The sequence below is a fragment of the Podarcis liolepis genome, assembly GCF_965112155.1.
Source record: "Podarcis liolepis genome assembly, chromosome: 2".
NCBI lineage: Eukaryota > Metazoa > Chordata > Lepidosauria > Squamata > Lacertidae > Podarcis > Podarcis liolepis.
The window spans coordinates 71,323,147-71,340,528 of record NC_139555.1 but is presented as its reverse complement, the minus strand read 5'-3'; the positions used below and the strand labels follow the sequence as shown (position 1 = coordinate 71,340,528).

General features: G+C 46.8%; 1 protein-coding gene across 2 annotated transcripts in view; it reads left to right on the top strand.

Moving 5' to 3' along the window:
- The window catches only part of SLC38A3 (solute carrier family 38 member 3), a 159,183-nt gene extending 142,381 nt beyond the window's left edge, over positions 1 to 16,802 (top strand). For both annotated transcript variants that reach the window (XM_083488727.1, XM_083488726.1), the window contains 8 exons: positions 349 to 407; positions 2,649 to 2,807; positions 3,852 to 3,931; positions 4,415 to 4,515; positions 5,217 to 5,341; positions 6,393 to 6,537; positions 7,872 to 7,975; positions 9,004 to 16,802. In XM_083488727.1, the coding sequence (XP_083344853.1) occupies positions 349 to 407; positions 2,649 to 2,807; positions 3,852 to 3,931; positions 4,415 to 4,515; positions 5,217 to 5,341; positions 6,393 to 6,537; positions 7,872 to 7,975; positions 9,004 to 9,108 (878 nt within the window). In that variant the 3' untranslated portion in view covers positions 9,109 to 16,802. The remainder of the gene's footprint in view (positions 1 to 348; positions 408 to 2,648; positions 2,808 to 3,851; positions 3,932 to 4,414; positions 4,516 to 5,216; positions 5,342 to 6,392; positions 6,538 to 7,871; positions 7,976 to 9,003) is intronic.
- Positions 16,803 to 17,382: the final 580 nt, after the last annotated feature.

Here is a 17,382-nt window from a genome sequence, read left to right as displayed (position 1 = left end):
CAATTTTCATGTATATGCACATATTCCTTAGCAGCCTGAGATCACACCACAGGGAAATGGCTCCCATGCGACGGGGTGGGTGGGGAAGGAGGCCTTGGTTCTGTCCAGTCCTGCCAGAAAGTACCCAGAATCACCCGTTACTCCACAGGTTCCCCTTCCAGACCTGAGAGAGTGACAGAGGGTGATTCATGAACCCATAAACCCGCCATTTCTCATGGTAGTTTCTGCACCCTAGGGTACTACTGTCGCTGAACAGAGTTGGGGTCTATAACACCTGAGGAAGTGGAGAATGATCCATTCCAGAAGTATTTCAAGACCCCTGCAACTTTTTGTTTTCTCTCTTCCCAGGTTATCTTGGTTATGCCAGTGGTTTCTCCCTCAGCTGCATGGTGTTCTTCCTTATTTCGGTGAGTTGTTGAATAGGGAGCAGCTGCTTGTATTACTCTCAAGTCCTCTCAGTAATTTTATTTCTTGATAGCACAACCCTGGGCACATCTTATTAGACATAAGCCTCGTTGAGTTCAACAGGGCTTACTTCCAAATAAGTATAACATGGTGGTCTTGTTATTAACTGATGGCATGTTTATATTGCCCTGCTACCTCCTAGGAGTTTGGCGCAACATATCTAGCCCACCCCCACCCCTCCGTCCTCATACCACTTTTATCCTCACAACAATGCTGCGATGCAGATTTGGCTGAGAGATTGTGAAGGTCACCCATTGGGCTTCATGGCTGGGTGGAAATTTGAACTCAAGACCCTCCAATTGTAATGCAGCACTCCACCTATTACACACCATGTCAGATCTGCAGCCAATTATAGACCCCTTTGTGGTCGCTACTGTCAGCTCCCTCACTGGCATTAGTTGCTTGGCGATCCAATTAAGAGTCTTCGAAGGGAAGTGGAACAACAACAACAACAACAACAACAAGAAGAAGAAGCATACTTTTTGTGAGATGTTCATTTCAGAAGAAGAGAGTTTGGTGTAGTAATGAAGTATCATACTAGGACCAAGATTCAAATCCCTGCTCAGACATGAAGCTCACTGGGTGGCCTTCTTCCAGTCACCATCTCTCAACCCAACCCACCTCACAGGGTTGTTGTGAGGGTGAAAGCAGGATAGGGGGAAAGGGAAGTGTGTCTGCTTTCCTGAGCTCCTTGGAGAAAAGCCAAGATGAAAACAAATAAAAAAAAGATTCCCACTGGCAGGATTTTACACTTAGGTTCCATGGGAATAGAGCTTCAGAGCCTGGCACTTGCTGTGAAACCATCGTTCTCTTGCTAGTATCCAGCAGTCTTAACTGAACCTGCTCTTGAAATGCCCCCGCTGCATTCACACCAGCAGGCTGACCAAAGAGCAGAATTCTGTATCAGTTCCTACTGCAAAGCTTGGGTGATGACTCCAGTTTTGCAAGTGCTGTTGAACTGTCAGAGTGGATAGTGAGCAACGTGCCCCCAGCCATTTCAGCAACAGCCAGCGAGAGAGAAGCGTCACCACATTCTTGCTTCCTTGTCAGCAACACTGATCTATTTCTGGACAAAGAAGAAGCCTCGTGCCGATGCGCAGGGTGAAGGGAGAAAGCCGAGATCTCAGCGAATGGGGCTGTCCCTGCTCACTCAGTCCCACAGTTCACTGGGAAGGAGATGCAGGCACAGTCAGTGGGGTTTTGTTTCCCTGTTGTCTTTTACACCCTTTTAAGCTGCCATCAGCCCCCCAAGAAAAGCCAAATCTTAAACTTGAAGAATTCATTTAATCACACAAAATACTGGTGCTTGAAAAAACAGTCGCAGGAAGTATTCATAGCAAATTAAGTCACATCCTTCACCCTGGCTTCTCATCAGGACAACTACCCTAAAGGAATCTTGCTTTTTCTAACACCCCAGTTCTCTAAATATGCGTAGCTGTGATATCTTGCAGAATATAGCTGCAGCGTGATTCTCACTTGGGCTACTTTGTCCTGCTTGCACTCGCTGTTATAATGGGTTGCGACCAAACATTAGGCACAAACGGTTGTTCTACACAGCTAGCTAGCATGGTGGTGGCCCAAATATTTTTAGAATGCCTTAAATGGGAGCCTTCTCCATTCCCATCTCCACACCATCATTTTTTTCTGTCAGTGGTTGCACCAGCACATGGCCTTTTCTGATGTGGCCCCTTGGTAGTGGAACTCCCTCTCTAAAGTGGTTTGGTTGGCACTCTTTCTACGGACTCGTCCACACCTCCATTTGCCTGCCTGCAGGTTACCGCTGAATGGGACCAAACCAATCAGCTTTACCATGGATTTCCATTTGTTCTAATTCAATAGGTAAGAGTGGAAAAGCTGCAGGCCAAACACAAAACTGCGCGTGTTTATATGCTGCCTTTTTCTCCAAGGAGTTCACAGTGGTGTCCATGGTTCTCCTCCCCATTTCACCCTCACAACAACCATGTGAGGTATGTTAGGCTAAGAGATGGTGACTGGTCCAAGGTCACCCACCTTCATGGCTGAGTGGGGATTCGAACCTTTCTCTCCCAGGTCATAGTCCAACTCTCTAACCATTACACCACACTGACTCATACAAACACATTTATTGTCTATTGTTGAGACTGATCTAAGGCAAAATAAGCCCAGGCAATTATTCCTAACAGGGTTTCTTGATCCCATCTCAGGTCATATACAAGAAGTTCAACATTCCCTGTCCTCTTCCTGACCGGGTCAACACCACCGTCAGCCTCAATTACACACCAGTCAGCATGAACAACAATCAGGACGAACAAGCAGTGGAAGACGGCATCTGCTCTTCGAGCTTGTTCACCCTCAACTCTCAGGTCAGACCAGCAAACAATACATAAATATTCATTAACCTAAGTAACATATCATATCAAATCTGGGGAAACCTGTCTGGCTGAATCTGGTTCTCTGGTTATAGGATCAACACTGAGGCTGGGCACTGTGCAGAGACAGTCTTGCATCCTGAACCACTGGCAGACCATGCGATGGAAGTAGAGGGGACAGATAGAGCTATAGTGAGAATGGGTTAGGGCAGGGGTCTGCAACCTTTAAGACAAAAAGAGCCACTTGGACCCGTTTCCGAATAAAAAAAAACTGGGAGCCGCAAAACCATTGCGACATTTAAAACAAATATAACACTGCATATATCATTTCTTACCTTAATGTCCGATCTGACAGCGGGCGGGAAGGTGACGTCAGGACAGTGCGTGACTAACGCACGCACCGCCCCCATGCAACGTCACAGCCAGTACAGTGCCCGCCACAGTGGGGAGTGTCGGGGCGCACAGTGCGCCTCCTCCCCTTGCTAGTATCCACCCCGGAGCCGCGGCAAAGGTGTAAAAGAGCCACATGCGGCTCCGGAGCCGCGGGTTGCAGACCCCTGGGTTAGGGTTACCTGCAGGGCAGATAAAGGGAAGACAGGGTGGTTCAGAGGAAAGACTTGGCTAAACAATCAGGTTTTGAGCTGGGTGTTTGAAGGAGGGAGAGGGAAGGAGGCAGCCTGACGGTCAGAAGCAGTGAAGTGGTTTGAAGTGCAAGGAGCAACATGGCCAAAGAACTACAAGTGGGTCATGGAGGGCAGGATTGCAGAGGAGATTGAGAACTGATGAACCTGCATCAGAAGAGCAAGATGTGAGAAAAGTTCATCTTGCCAATGAGAGATCCCCCCCCCAACGTAGGGAAGATCAGGAGCCTGGCTGAGGAGGGAAGGGTTGAACAGTCCTTTTCCCATGTGAAAAGTGCAATCTGTAGTTGTACCCCTTACAGGAAGTTGCTACGGAGCTATGACAGCAAAGGTCTTGGAAATGGGTGCATGCTCAGTGGTCAGCTGACACCCTCTTCTTCTCCTCTCTTCCTTGCAGACAGCCTATACTATCCCCATCATGGCATTCGCTTTTGTGTGTCACCCTGAGGTCCTGCCTATCTACACGGAGCTGAAAGAGTGAGTGTTGGATCCCTAGTTGCAGCATATACATTTTGTGCAGATTGCATGCATTCACTGCGCATCAAGGAAAATTCTCAGTGATTCTCCATTAGACCGCAGCTCCAAGCCAGCAAATGGCCTGTTTGATTCCATTCAGTAAAGAAGCAAGTGTGTCCTTTATAGAACTCTGTTGATCAGGCTCCCCTTTCTTTGGTTTGCCTGAACATCAGCTCCAAGTGCTCAAGGGAACTAGTTCCTGTTTGGGAGATGCTAGGCATGCCATCAGATAAGCTGTGGCCTTGTATAGTTTGCTTTGGCGGGATGAACTGGGGCCATCTCAGATCTTGGGCCTTTCATTCTAGCTGGGTGCCTCTTTGTCTTCAAGAAGGTATGTAGAGAAGCAGCTGGGATTAGGAAGGAAGCATCAGTTAGTGAGGGCCTGTGCCTTTAAACAGTTAGGAATTCGGTTCTTCTCATGCTGTGTTTCTGCCTGTCGTTTAGCCCAACCAAGAAGAAGATGCAGTGCATCTCCAACATCTCCATCGCTGTCATGTACATCATGTACTTCCTGGCTGCCCTTTTTGGCTACCTCACTTTCTATGGTAAGTCCTTTCCACAGGGTACCCAAGTGGTGGAGGAGAGGTAGGCAGTGGGGTGGTGACAAATGACCTCACTGAGTATATACATACACCTCCCTGGGACCAGAGTGTAGAATTTCCTTGGGCGGGGGGCCTAACACTTCACTAGGACAGACCCTGCATATTCTTCTGGTGCCCAAATCATTGATCAGAATCACAAGTGCCAGAGCTCTTTCCACATTTTACAAAGCATTTCCCAGTAGTCAGCCATAATAACTAGTTTAGCCCCATCACATGAGTTTTGCTAAAGGACTTTTAGATAATAATAGTAACAATTATTATTATTATTATTATTATTATTATTATTATTATTATTTTCCTTTGAGTCCTTCCATTACAAACAAACCAAATTGCAATAATACCCCCCACTTTGTCTTGTTATTTTAATGTTGTGCAACACAATCCTATGCATGTTTGCTTGGAAGCAAGTAGGAACTCCTGGGGTCCTTTGGGAGGAAGGGCAGTGGCATCAATTTAATACACAGTATTCTGTGGGATTCACTTCCATTGTTCACATGCATAGATTTAGGGCAGAAACACCTACATAGCCTTTCCTTCCAAGAAACAGTTCTGTCGCGCCCCAAACCTGGGATGCAAAGAGACACCTTTCTTAGGTACACAGCCTGATCAATAATGGACGTGCTGTTCTTGGTTGTCCCCTGCAGGCCAGGTAGAATCAGAGCTGCTACATACCTACAGCAGAGTAGATCCGTTTGATGTGCTGATCCTGTGTGTGCGGGTGGCTGTGCTGACTGCTGTGACACTGACGGTACCCATTGTTCTCTTCCCGGTGAGTCTCCTTTTCATCAAACCGTGTGTGCCTGTGGTTTCCTACACCACACACTAGAAACCAGTCTAATTGTCTACTGTCCCCTTTTTCGACTGCCTGCCCATCCTTGTCTGTAATTGGTAACTGAACCAGAGAACAAATAGTTTACTCCAGAAATGTACAATGCCGGCTGTGGCTGAAAGCAGGAATCATAGGATCATTGCAGAGTTAGAAAGGGCAGTAAGCAATATCTAAGCATCTGTAGAAAACTAAGGGAGAGGGAAAAGAGCATTAATGATTGCTGTGGTGTCTCACGATTGCTGTGGGTGGAACCCAAGTATCAGTTTATATCTTACCACAGTGACATGTTTGTTGCTAGGGATCCAGAGAACCTGGGCACCATTCTGCACATTTAGCCCTTTGTGTGAAGCAGGGCCCTGTGACTTGGTCCAAATTTAACCACAAAAGTAAAGTTCTGAAAATGGGAGGTTTCAGCTCCGCCTGCCTGGATGCTGCTTAACACAACAAGCTAAACTCAAAAGGGAGGGATCTGCAGAACAAGTTCCCAACAGCAACCACAATGCTGGGATAAAAGTATTTTTACTATAGAGCACCACCACCACCAAACATCAGTGTTGCTGCAGCTTTCCTGGAGGGGTTGTGGCACTGCAGCAGTGAGGTCAGGGCTGTGTGGATGCACTGATGGAGCCAATCTGGTGGTTCTGCTGGTGCATCCACACAGCGCTGACGGCCGCCCTGCCCTAACACAAGCTAGGTAAGCTGCAGCAACACCAATGGTGGAAGGGTGGCATAACCCCATCAAATCGGCCACTACTGCTAGCTTCCATTTAAGTCAAGGCTGTTGGTGGTTGGTTGGGATATGGACAGAAGCAACCAGAGCCCACCAAAATGCAGGTCACAAATAGGCATTGGAGTCCAAAATCAGAAGAGATCATGTTTATACCCAGTGGAGCGAGGGGACAAATGGGGAATATGGTGTCAGTGCAGGCCTAAGTTCTTGTGCAGTTAAGAATTGTGAATGGAGTCTGACCATACCTCCCTCCCTCTCCAGGTACGCCGGGCAATTCAGCAGATGCTGTTTCAAGACAAGGAATTCAGCTGGATTCGGCACACAATAATTGCTGTCATACTGCTGACCTCTATCAACTTGCTTGTCATTTTTGCTCCTTCCATCCTGGGCATCTTTGGACTGATTGGTGAGTCCCACTTTCAAGGGTTCTCTTTTTCCTGACCTCAATCCCTTTGTTTGCCATTGCCACACTCTACCTGCACCTTCCCCTTGGGTGCATTATGCAAATATGACTTACAATAATACAATAATAAAAATTTTGGAAGCTTTAGGGAAAACTGTTGGAGAGAAGATATGTGTCTTGTGTGCTGAGCAGATCACTTTCTTTCCTTGTGGTTCCTGCGTTCTGGTAGCCTTTAACAAAGAGAGATTAGTTTAAAAAGCTGGATACAAGCACTGCATGGATTGCCCTTGCAGACTAATACTGTACAGCCAAATGGGAGTCCACTTTTGTCTGTCTTTAAATTATCCTACTTGCTATTGGGTCATGGTATTCCCACGATACACTTTGGGCCATGGAAAGGAGGATAGATGAGCTGGTTCTTTGGTTGAAAGAGACCAATTCATGCACTGGAGGAAAGCAGAGAGCTCTTTCAGCTCTTCTTCCTGTCTCCACTGTGGCTCAGCTTCAGTGCTCATGAGGAAATATAAAATCCTTCATGTAGAAAAAGCAGTCAAGTGACTTTCTCCTAACCAATTCCAATATCGTAATTTTTACTTCCCTGTAAAACGGAGTTGCACTCTGACTTGGACTGTGCACACAGCATTTAAAGCACACTCACATGGCTTCCCCCAGAGAATCCTGGCAATTGTAATTTACCCTCGCAGAGCTGCATACTTTCCCAGCATTCTTTGGGGGAAGCCATGGGCTTTAAATGTATGCTGTGTATTTGTTGTGGGTATTCGTTTACGGGTAGTACTCCACAGAAGGGCAGTTTTTACACAAAAATCACCCCTCCGATACAGCTCTGATGTTGGAAAAGCAATCCAGTCTTCACAGTGATGAAATAAACTCTTGAGTCAGGATGATGATAGAGACTACTTGGGGGAGAATAATTCCTCTCTGCTGCCTTGAGAACATGGATGCAACTCCACATCTCCGGTCTCCCATTCTGCTGCCCAAAGGCCCCGTTTTTCCAAGGATCAAGGCTACCGCCAGCAACCTGATTGTTTGCAGTGTGATTTCAAAGGATTTAATTTTTTTCATTCCCAGCTCCCCAACCACTGTTTGAGGAGAGAAAGAAAACACCATTCCTAAGGCAGGAAATCAATAGCTTGTCTGGCCTCTGCCAGGGATGTGGGGCAAGGCCAGGGGCCCGTCAGCACAGCTTGTTTTGCTTTCTCCTAGGAAAAACAAGTGGCGAAGTGTGGGTGGATAGCTTAGTGTTCTCCCTTTCTGGAGGGGTGTGTGTGTGTGTGTGTGATTGTCACTAGAATTTCTTCTCTTCTGGTCTCTTCCAGGTGCCACGTCGGCCCCCTGCCTGATATTTATCTTCCCAGCAATATTCTACATCCGGATCATGCCCAAGGACAAGGAGCCCACGAAATCCCCTCCCAAGATCCTGGTACGTACTGTTTAGGAACCCAGCTTGGCCTAGAGACCTTTGGGGGTGTCTATAAAGGAGTGGGGTGTGCTGCTGGTTGTGCGAGCTGTGGGCCTCCTGCCCAATGGGCCCTCCTATCTTAGACTGTCCACATGAGGACATCGCCCTGCCGGCACTGCTGTTCTTGAACTGTCCTCTCAGTGAAGGCAGTTGTGGGGATGCTTCTCATCTGGGGAGCTTCTAATTGCTCATGACGCCAATAATCTTTTCATCAATCAAGAATGCAAGTCAGGGGTTCAGAGACAATCAGATACCATCATAATTCTGACTGCAGTAACCTCGAGTCCATAGGTTGTAAAGTCAGGAGCACAGAAAATCAGTTGGGCCATCCTTGTAGATATACCTCCATCAGGTTCCCTCTCACCTCTTAACAGGAGAAAAATTATGGCTATTTTATATGACCATAAGGCTTTCTCACCTGGGAAGAGATCAATAACTCTAGCTTTGGAAAGCAAAGTTTTTGTCATCGTAAACATTATCAGAGCGATGTACAAGGTTGTGAAGGTTATAACTTGTTGTAGATGAAGGACAACCAACTGCAAGGATCACTCTGTCCTACAGACAGCGGCCTGGAAGCTAGGGACAAATTTGGCTGCACAAGACACACTCTTTAAGTAAAGCTGGCGCTATGTAGCAGCCAGGGTTTCATAGTGTGGAAGTGCATGCTCTTGGCATGCTTGGCGGCTTCATAGATAAAACCCAGGTAAGAAGCGAAACATTGAATTCTTGGATATATATTCTCTCATGCGGCTTCAGAAGACACTTTCTTTCATGACCAGAAAGTCTGCCTGTGCTTTTGCTGAACCAAAAATGGGCAGGATTGCCAGGAACCACTTAAAATTCCTTTGAGAGCCAAATCTGGCATGTGAGTTACGAGCTGGCTATCCTTGATCTAGGTGATGGGGAGGTTAGAGGAGCAGGGCTGAAGACCCGGGCCAAAAAGCCCCTTTCCTTTTCTGTGAGTGACCCTCCTTTTCTCCCCCCCGCAGGCAGCCCTCTTTGCATGCCTTGGCGTGCTCTTCATGATCATGAGCCTCAGCTTTATCATCATCGACTGGGCATCAGGTGGCGGGAAGAGCGGAGGCAGTCACTAGACAAGGCCTGGACCCTCACAACTGTGGATCAACGCCTTGGGAAACTCGGCCAGCTTTGATACATTTCCTGCTCCCCTACCTCTGCTAGTACTGTGCCGTAATTTAGTCCACAGCTCCGCTCTGAGCCAAGGGGGCGCTGTTCCGTTACTCAGTTCCTACACGCGACCCCATTGAGCCGGGGGGCTGCTGCTGGCTAGACCAAGCCGGAAACCAGTTCCTAAACTTTTTGAGCATTTGTTTTAATCTCACTGTCTGGGATGGGCCAGACCAACGGCGCCTGAGGAACAGGCAAATGAGGGAAATAGGCCAATCCAGAGGGGTGGGAGGGTTGCTGTGGGATGTCTGTCCTTATATGTCCAGTATGTCTAGCCCAGCCTGAGGCAACTGGAGAGTCAAGGGCAGGAACAGGAGGAAATTGGGGGAGGGGACTGTGGCTAAAGAGCCTGAGAGTAGAGCTTTGGCCTGAGGTTCACCACTGACAAGGGAACTGGAGCCAGGCCTCCCTACAGAATTACGGTACTGGGGCCACAAATTGGAAGTAAATGCTTTCAGACAGGGAGAGAGGGGCAGAATGTTTCTGTTTGGTTTTTAAAGTCTTAATAGCCTCAGCCCCCACGAGCCACAGAGCTTTTGTCCCTGTCAGAAGTTGCTTCCTGAGCCCTTGTTGTTCCTTGGTGGGGGAAGTGGGAGTTCTTCCCTCAGACTTGGTCCTGTTCCCTCTGCTAGGGTGTGAGCCTTATGATGAGCCTCATGATCAACGCTCCTCTCTCAGGGCAAGGGGATGCTCAGGGCAGAGGTCACGGAGGCCTTGCTCTCTCCCATCTTTGCGCAGCTACCTGTACCACACAAAACACATGCAAACAAGTATGACCTCATTGCCATCACTAAGGTGGCCACAGGTCTTGGAACTGACTGGCTGGCGGATGGGAAGCGATTTGGAGATGTCTGCCTTTCTGAACTGTCGGTTGGGGTGCAGGTTTACGCTGGCTTTCCTTAGCGCATGCCTGAGCTTCGCTTAGGGAGGTGAAGCAGAGATGGTTGGCATTTTGGGCAAACGGTTAGCTGTGTGCAACAGAGCTCTTCCTCCTTCATACAAGGTGGGATGGGAAGCAAGCCTGTGTCAGCGATATCAAACCCCTGTTTCTGTCTCCTCATTCCATTAGGTAAAGGCAAGAAGTCATCACATTGGGTGGAATTCAATGTTGTGCGATGGTGAACGTTCCACCTGCTCAAATACTTTTGGCTTGCGGGGTGAAATGATCCCCTCTCTCCTCCCCACACGTGCCGTTTCGGGGTTTCTCCCGAACCTCCCCTCCAGTCAGTTTCAGGGGGGCGAATCCCAGTTGCGCAAGTAGAAGTCCTTGCACAGGACTTCTGCAGATGGGGCTCCCTAAGTGAATCCCACCCAATGTCTTTTAAGACAGTACGGCATTGAGGCCTCTCTGAGGTTCCTGTGTCCTGAAAGGGTCCACCGCCTGAGGCAATGGAAATGGATCTGTCCATCCTAGAGACTGGTCCCTCCCCACTAACACATCACAGTGGCCTCTCTTCCTATCTGCCAGCAGTTGCTTGAACATGTTGGGAAGTGTAGCCCTGCCACCAAGCTGGTCCGCCAGCCTAACTGGTCACTAGGACTTGATTGCTGCTAATTTTGGTAGGCTAGGAGAATTTGCATTCATTTTGTTTTGTACATACTGATGTTGCTTTTCCTCCAATTTGTAGCAGGCATGAGATTCCAATGGAATTGTATTTATATAGCTGCTTTCCCGAATTGGCAAGGATTTGCCCTCCATTGAGTCCCTGCTTTTCCTTCAGTGTAATTTATGTACGATCAGATAGGCATTCAGTGTTCCCCCTGAACTAGGATATGAGGCCTTGTGTAATAGCAGATCAGGAGGAACAAATGGATCTTCCTCATCTTTACTCTCTGATCTTGTCGTTGTCATATTTTATATATATCTAGGAGAAAATATTCATCATGGCTTCTTCCTAAATCAGAGGTGGCCTCCCAAATATGCACTTGTTTGAAATGCTCTGAAATCTTTCATACCTCATCTTACTGTAGTCACCCTGGGCCTCGCAAGCTCAGAAGAAAAAGGAGGGGGGAAAGCCGCTGAGAACATATCAAAAGCAGCAGAAGGCCACCTGAGAAGGCCACTTGAGAAGGGAAACTCAAAAGAGTCCAGTAGTTGCCAACGTGGTAGTCATTTGTCCCATAGGGAGCTGCCTTACACCAGGTCCTTCTAGCCTAGCGAAGCCTACTCCCCAGATGCGAGCCAGTGGCTCTCCTGGGGTTGTTGGACTCCATCAGCCCCAGCCAGCATGGCCAATGGTCAAGTTTGGTGGGAGCTGTAGCCCAACATCATCAGGAAAGTCACATGTTCCCTGTCCCTCTTTTACTCTTGACTGCCCTCCAGGGTCTTCAGCAGAAATCTTTCTTGTCACCTGGTCCTTTTAACTATAGATGTGAAGGGTTGCACTTGGCCAGGGGGGTTGCACTTGGTTCTTTCTGTATGCCAAGCACAGGCTCAGTCATTCAGCCACAGACAGGGGCCTTCAGCTGCCACCCATGTGTAAGGGGAAATGTAGGGTTGATGGAGTCAAAGCAGTGATCTTCAAGCTGCACCAGCTGCACTGCTCTTTACCACCAATGGGTGTCCTATTGACTTTGCTGATGACCAGGTTGGAAATAACAACTCCAGGTCCAAGTTGGAAAGCGAACCTCCGGAACTGGGAGTATTGCATCTAAGGAAAAGCATATCCCTGTATCTGACCCCCTGGTCCAGTCTTCTAGTGAGTAACACTTGTAGGTCTGCATTTCATGTAGGGTGGGAGACTTTTCAACCCACCTCTGCATTTATATGGCTTTGGCAGCAGCTCAGAGTGTGAAAATTAGCAGAAAGCTTTTCAAAGCTTGGAGGTATGAGTAGGTCATTGTTTAATATCAAGCCCCTGTTGAAGGCTTGGGCTGTAATCTTAACCCTCACTTACCTGGGAGTAAGCCCCATTGAATTCAATAGGACATGATTAGAAATGTGCTGTAAACTACGGTGGCAGGTTGAAAAATTGAAAACCACGTCTCCCCCCTGGAACACAGGGAACAGTGGACTTCTTTGCTGTGAAGGATTGACTGCTGTCAATAGCTTAGGAAATAAAGGAGTACTTGGACCGGGGTGATGAATACTGGGCCCTTCAGAAGTGGCTGAAGTACAACTCCCATAATCCCTGACTGTTGGCCATTCTGACTGCCAGGGCTGATGGGAGATGGAGTCCAACAAGGAACATTGGTTCCCCACCCCTGAAATATAAGATTCATGTGTAATTTGGGGCAAGGAGTTAATGGAGACCTGAAGAGGAGGTTGTGTGTAGAATGAGTGACACAAGTCAAAGGGTAGCATGTAGGACTTCATGGAGCTGAGCTCATTCCAGAATGAGAAAACCACGGGAGACTGTATGGTAAAATTCAGCATCTCTGAACTGCTGTCATGCTCCTATAGCTTGAAGTCTTCCAAGGGTAGGAGAATTCAATGGAGCATTTCTTCCCATTTAATTAATATCTGGTGTGCAGCCCTCCCACTAGGGAATGAAATCTGAAATATGCAATTGGTTCTTTCTTGAGAAGCACAGGATTATGAGGCTAGTTGTTTAATAGCAAGAACCTTTGGTTGTACTAGGGCGGTAGTTTTCACAGAGGAAGCCCAAGAAGCTTCTGGGGAACTTTGGTGTCCCCACCAGCACTGAATAATATATTTTCTTTCCATTTATATCATAATTTATTTCCAATTGACCTTTTCCAATTGTTATTATGCAGTGGGAAGCTGATGACACTTGTAAAAAATTTCCCCGCTTTTCTCCCATAATATTGAGGAACCTTTCCCAGACCTTTCAGCATTCATCTGACGAAAGTGGATCCACTGAGTTGTGCAGGAAAGCGAAACAGCATTTTCTTCGTAAAAGGGGGCAGGTGCTGAGTAAGTGAAATGAACAAGCATCTTCCATAGGACCCTGTGACTGGCACACCAAAACAAAAACATTTGGATACTTCAAAGTGCACTTTCCCTTATGAATAACAAAAGCGTATTTCTGGACTTGGAGGTAATAGCCCTGTAAACTTTTCATTATGTTATATGCAGCCAGCACCAAATGCTGGTACCTTCAGTATTTCAGAAGCTATTGTGTACCCACAAAATGGCTCGCATTTGATCCATATTGGAGCAAGAAAAGGCATTCTAGGAGCCATCATGAGTACATTTTCAGAATGCATGTGCTCTCTTAATAGGTATGAATTCAATACTCACTAACAACTTTGATTACACAAGTGCTATAACTATTAAATAGGTACAGGTGGAGCCTGGCCTTCCAGCTATTCAGCATCCTGGCCAGGTGACTCTCCCTCCTATCCGTCGTACGTCTGATAAGAAGCAGAGTCATCAGGTGAGCTGATATGATGAACCAGCATATATTCCTGGAAATAAAATCTCAGGCAGGAAAGGAGATGCCTACAATCCTGGAGTTCCTGAGATGAAAAACACTGGATCCCTGCTCTTACCATCCCTATGGTACTCACTTCTGCATTCACAGATGGGCGGCTTTGCTCTGCCCATTCACATGGCACTCCTGACCATGCACGGCAGCATCCCGTGTAGGTTCTGTGCAGGAAAGGGGAAGCATCAGGGCCTCTCATTTTCCACGCGCAGTGAAATTTGGTGTGCAAAACAGCCATTTTGTGAATGCAGCATACCTGCTGTTTGTACAACTGGATTGCAGGGTGGTACAGCTGTTTATAACAATATTTTTTAAATGTAGCGTTTGGCCAGTTTATGAGATACATGTTGAAGCAGTCTGTAAGCTACTGCCACCATCTGACGTTCGGTTCAGGGTGCTGGGCGGTAGCAGGCACAACACCATGAAGCTGCTCTGCCCCCTGCCGTTGTTTGCAATTGTTGCTGCTTCCAGTAATTTGCACCTTAAAAGGCTGCTGTAGTTTTACTCTTGATCCCCCCCCAGTACCTAGTACACATTCTTTTACATGAATTGTGCAGGAGGGAACACATTTAAATAGTCTGAGGAATGTAGCTAAGGAAGTCAGACCTCTGCCAATGAGTGACTGCTAGTACTAGTGGTAGAAATGAACTGCTTTTGCACAACCCTGATACCCATTGGATTCTGTCCAATCTCCATTGAACCCATCCCTAGGCAAGTTCCATTGAACTTAATGGCAGTTGCCTAGAACCACTTCCCCATTTAGAAAATAGCAGACACAACATAACATTCTGCATTGGTGCAGTGTTATTTGGGGGGGAGTGGGGGAGCCAATTGATGTAATCTGCCGTCCTAAACCATTGTTATTGAAGTAAATTTCCTTTAAATGAATGAGACTTGCTTTCAAGTAAATGGTTTTGGGAATCTGGGCTGAAAAGGAGTGAAAATAATCATTCCCTCTATTCATTTGCATAAGATGAGCTAGCCTCCAATAATCTTACAATCCTTCCCCATTGTTATATCTGCTGTCTTCTTTGCTCGATATCCCCTCTTGCCAAAAGCCATAAGGAAAGATTCTTCTTTTCCTTCACTAATAAAATGCACCTTATGAAGTTCAGCACTCAGATGGGGTGGGGAGTGGGGAGTACAGGGCTAGGAAGCAAAACCAAGATGAATATTTTTGCAGCACTGGTGTTACAAAAATAATTTTAAAGTCCACAAGTAATTATTTCTAGGGTTTAATAAATACAATGGACATAAATAAGAGACACGTATTTTTGTACTGGGATGGTGGCTGGTCAATTTGCTTTTTATAAATACTGTATATAAGAGTAGATCTTTTTTAATGTATTTGTTGTTGCGCTCAGTAACTCTGTATAGTGTATATATTTTATGTCCTCAGCAATGAGGGACTGGATACAAGAAGACCTGCCTGAGCTATGGGGAGAACTTACTGCCATCTGTGAAATTCAGGGTAATTGGGCTGTTTCTGCAGCCTGGTGTTCAGCTGGAAGAGAAATGGAGAGAGGAGAACACATTTGCCGATAAAAGTTTGGCTTGGGTTATTAAAAACGATCTCACTGGCCCTAGCACGTGGGAGGTCATTTGAGACCTTTCGGCTTATTTCAGGAAGTTAATATCAACCAAGGACTTGATCCAAAACTCAGTTGCATTGCACTGGTGCTTATCGAACCGCTACCATGGGCGACCGAGCCCAACCAAACCCAAAACACACATTCGCTGCAGAAACCGCATGGCTCACAGACCACAACATACAACCACTGGAGGTGCTTGCAGTGAGTGAGAGTGATCACAAGAGATCTCACGGGCTTGTGCAGGCTGTGAGCTCTTTGTGCCAGCAGTCACCGCCAAGTTGTACTGCCTTTGGGTCACAGCCTCTGGCCTCTGGCCTCTTAAGGCTAAACTGCTACATGGCCATGCCTTTCAATGCAAGGGTGTTGGTTTGTTTTTTAACAAATACCCAGCATGGAGGGAGGGGAGGAGGCTTTAAACCCCCCCCCCCCGTGAGTCTAATCTGGGTTGCACGTGTAATTTGCAGATTTTAAAAGCTGCTGAAGCCAATGGGAGCTTTCCCCACCCCTCAATGCGAATTGAAACACCGGAGGTTTGTCATGGATCAGGACCACAAGGAGAGGGGGTAAGTGGGTGAGAAGGCTTCCTTACCCACATTACTAGGATCCTGACTAGGAACCTGTCTCCAAAGCTGGCAATTTGCATTAAGAAACACACAGATACATTTGCATTTAAACACGCAGCTGTGTAGCTAAAGCAATGTGTAGTTGGGCCCCAAGAAGCAGGGATATGTGAGAGAAAGGTCCCTGTGGCTCACAACCCAGGCTCCAAGTATGAAACACAGAAGGCAGGAGAGAAGGTAAAATCGGCACAGCAAACATGCGGCTTGCCAGGTGCAACCTAAAATATTACATTCCTGGTCCTCTTTTACCCCTTAGGCTTAGAGCAGGTTAACAACCCTTTTCATATTTATTTATTTTCTGTAACGTAGGCTGCAGGCTAGAGAGCTATATCACCCACTTGCTGCACCCAGGTGCTGTCTTGGTTGTTTGGGGTTCCTGGCCTGATAGATGATAATTAGGTCTGAGTGGGGTGGTGGGGACATAGAAGTTGAACAAATAAATGCCCAAGGGGCCATGGTGTTGATGGAAAGCAACTGTGCATCATTTCAGGACCAGCTTTGAGCAAGCGTCTCCTCTTTCCTGTTCTTTTCCATGAGGGCACCCTAGTGGGTGACAACTGTCTGCCCCTCCTGTTTCCAAACTACAGGCAGGCTATGCTGCCTAGCTCAAGGCAGGTCAGGTGTCCGTGTCTCCTCCAAACTTTTGTAAGGGAACTCAGCTGGATGTATCATAGGAAGGAATTCTGGAGAAGGAAGTTTTATTACTTTGGGTTTTCCAACCCCTTCGTGTAGGACCCTTCCACTTTCCCCAAGGGATTCAGGGTGGGGGTGGGGAGGGGTATATGTGCGTGAATCCTGCTCTGTCCGAAATTCCGTCCTGTTTGTTGTTGTGTCCCAAGTCAATCTCTGGAAAGAAGGGAGGAGTCTTGTCTGGAGGAGTTCCTATTTCTGTAATGTGTACTAGGGGTCAGTTTTAAATTATATGCTGAAATTAGATCTATATTTGGAAAAGAAAGAAATCTTTTTAAAATAACAATAAAGAAAATGTGAAACTTCACCCAGGACTGTGCCTACGTCTCTTTCTCTCCCTCTCCCCCTCTCCCTCACTGTGTGTGTGTGTGTGTGTGTGTGTGTGTGTGTTTAAGACTGAAAATCCAAGATTTGCAAGCCAGGCTGAAATTGGCCAAATGAAAGTAGGCAACTCCAAAGCTTAAACTGAGCACAATGCACACCCTGATCATAACCTTCTTTTCTCTGAAGTAAGGCTCCCAGTGTCGAACAAGGCTTGCTTCTTGGTAACTCTACTTAAGATTGCTGCCAAAACTTCATTGCTGGATCCCTGTAATAAAATTTCTAGCAAGCTTTTCTCTCTCTGCCATAGAGCATGCACTTCAGTTAATTCATATTCAAACAAAGTTGCATTGCACCTCAATAAAAAAGTCTGAAAGTTAGGTTGATTCGAGGAACTAAACAAAAATATCAAAAAGTACTTAACATCACACGTGTCTAAACAACTGGTATCACTGTTACTGTGAACTATGTTTAGCTAGGGGAAGTGTCTGTGCCCAGGCCTTGTTATCTTAGGGTTGTGTCCAAAGTAGAGCCAAGTAAATCCATGCATGAGCAGAACAACTGGA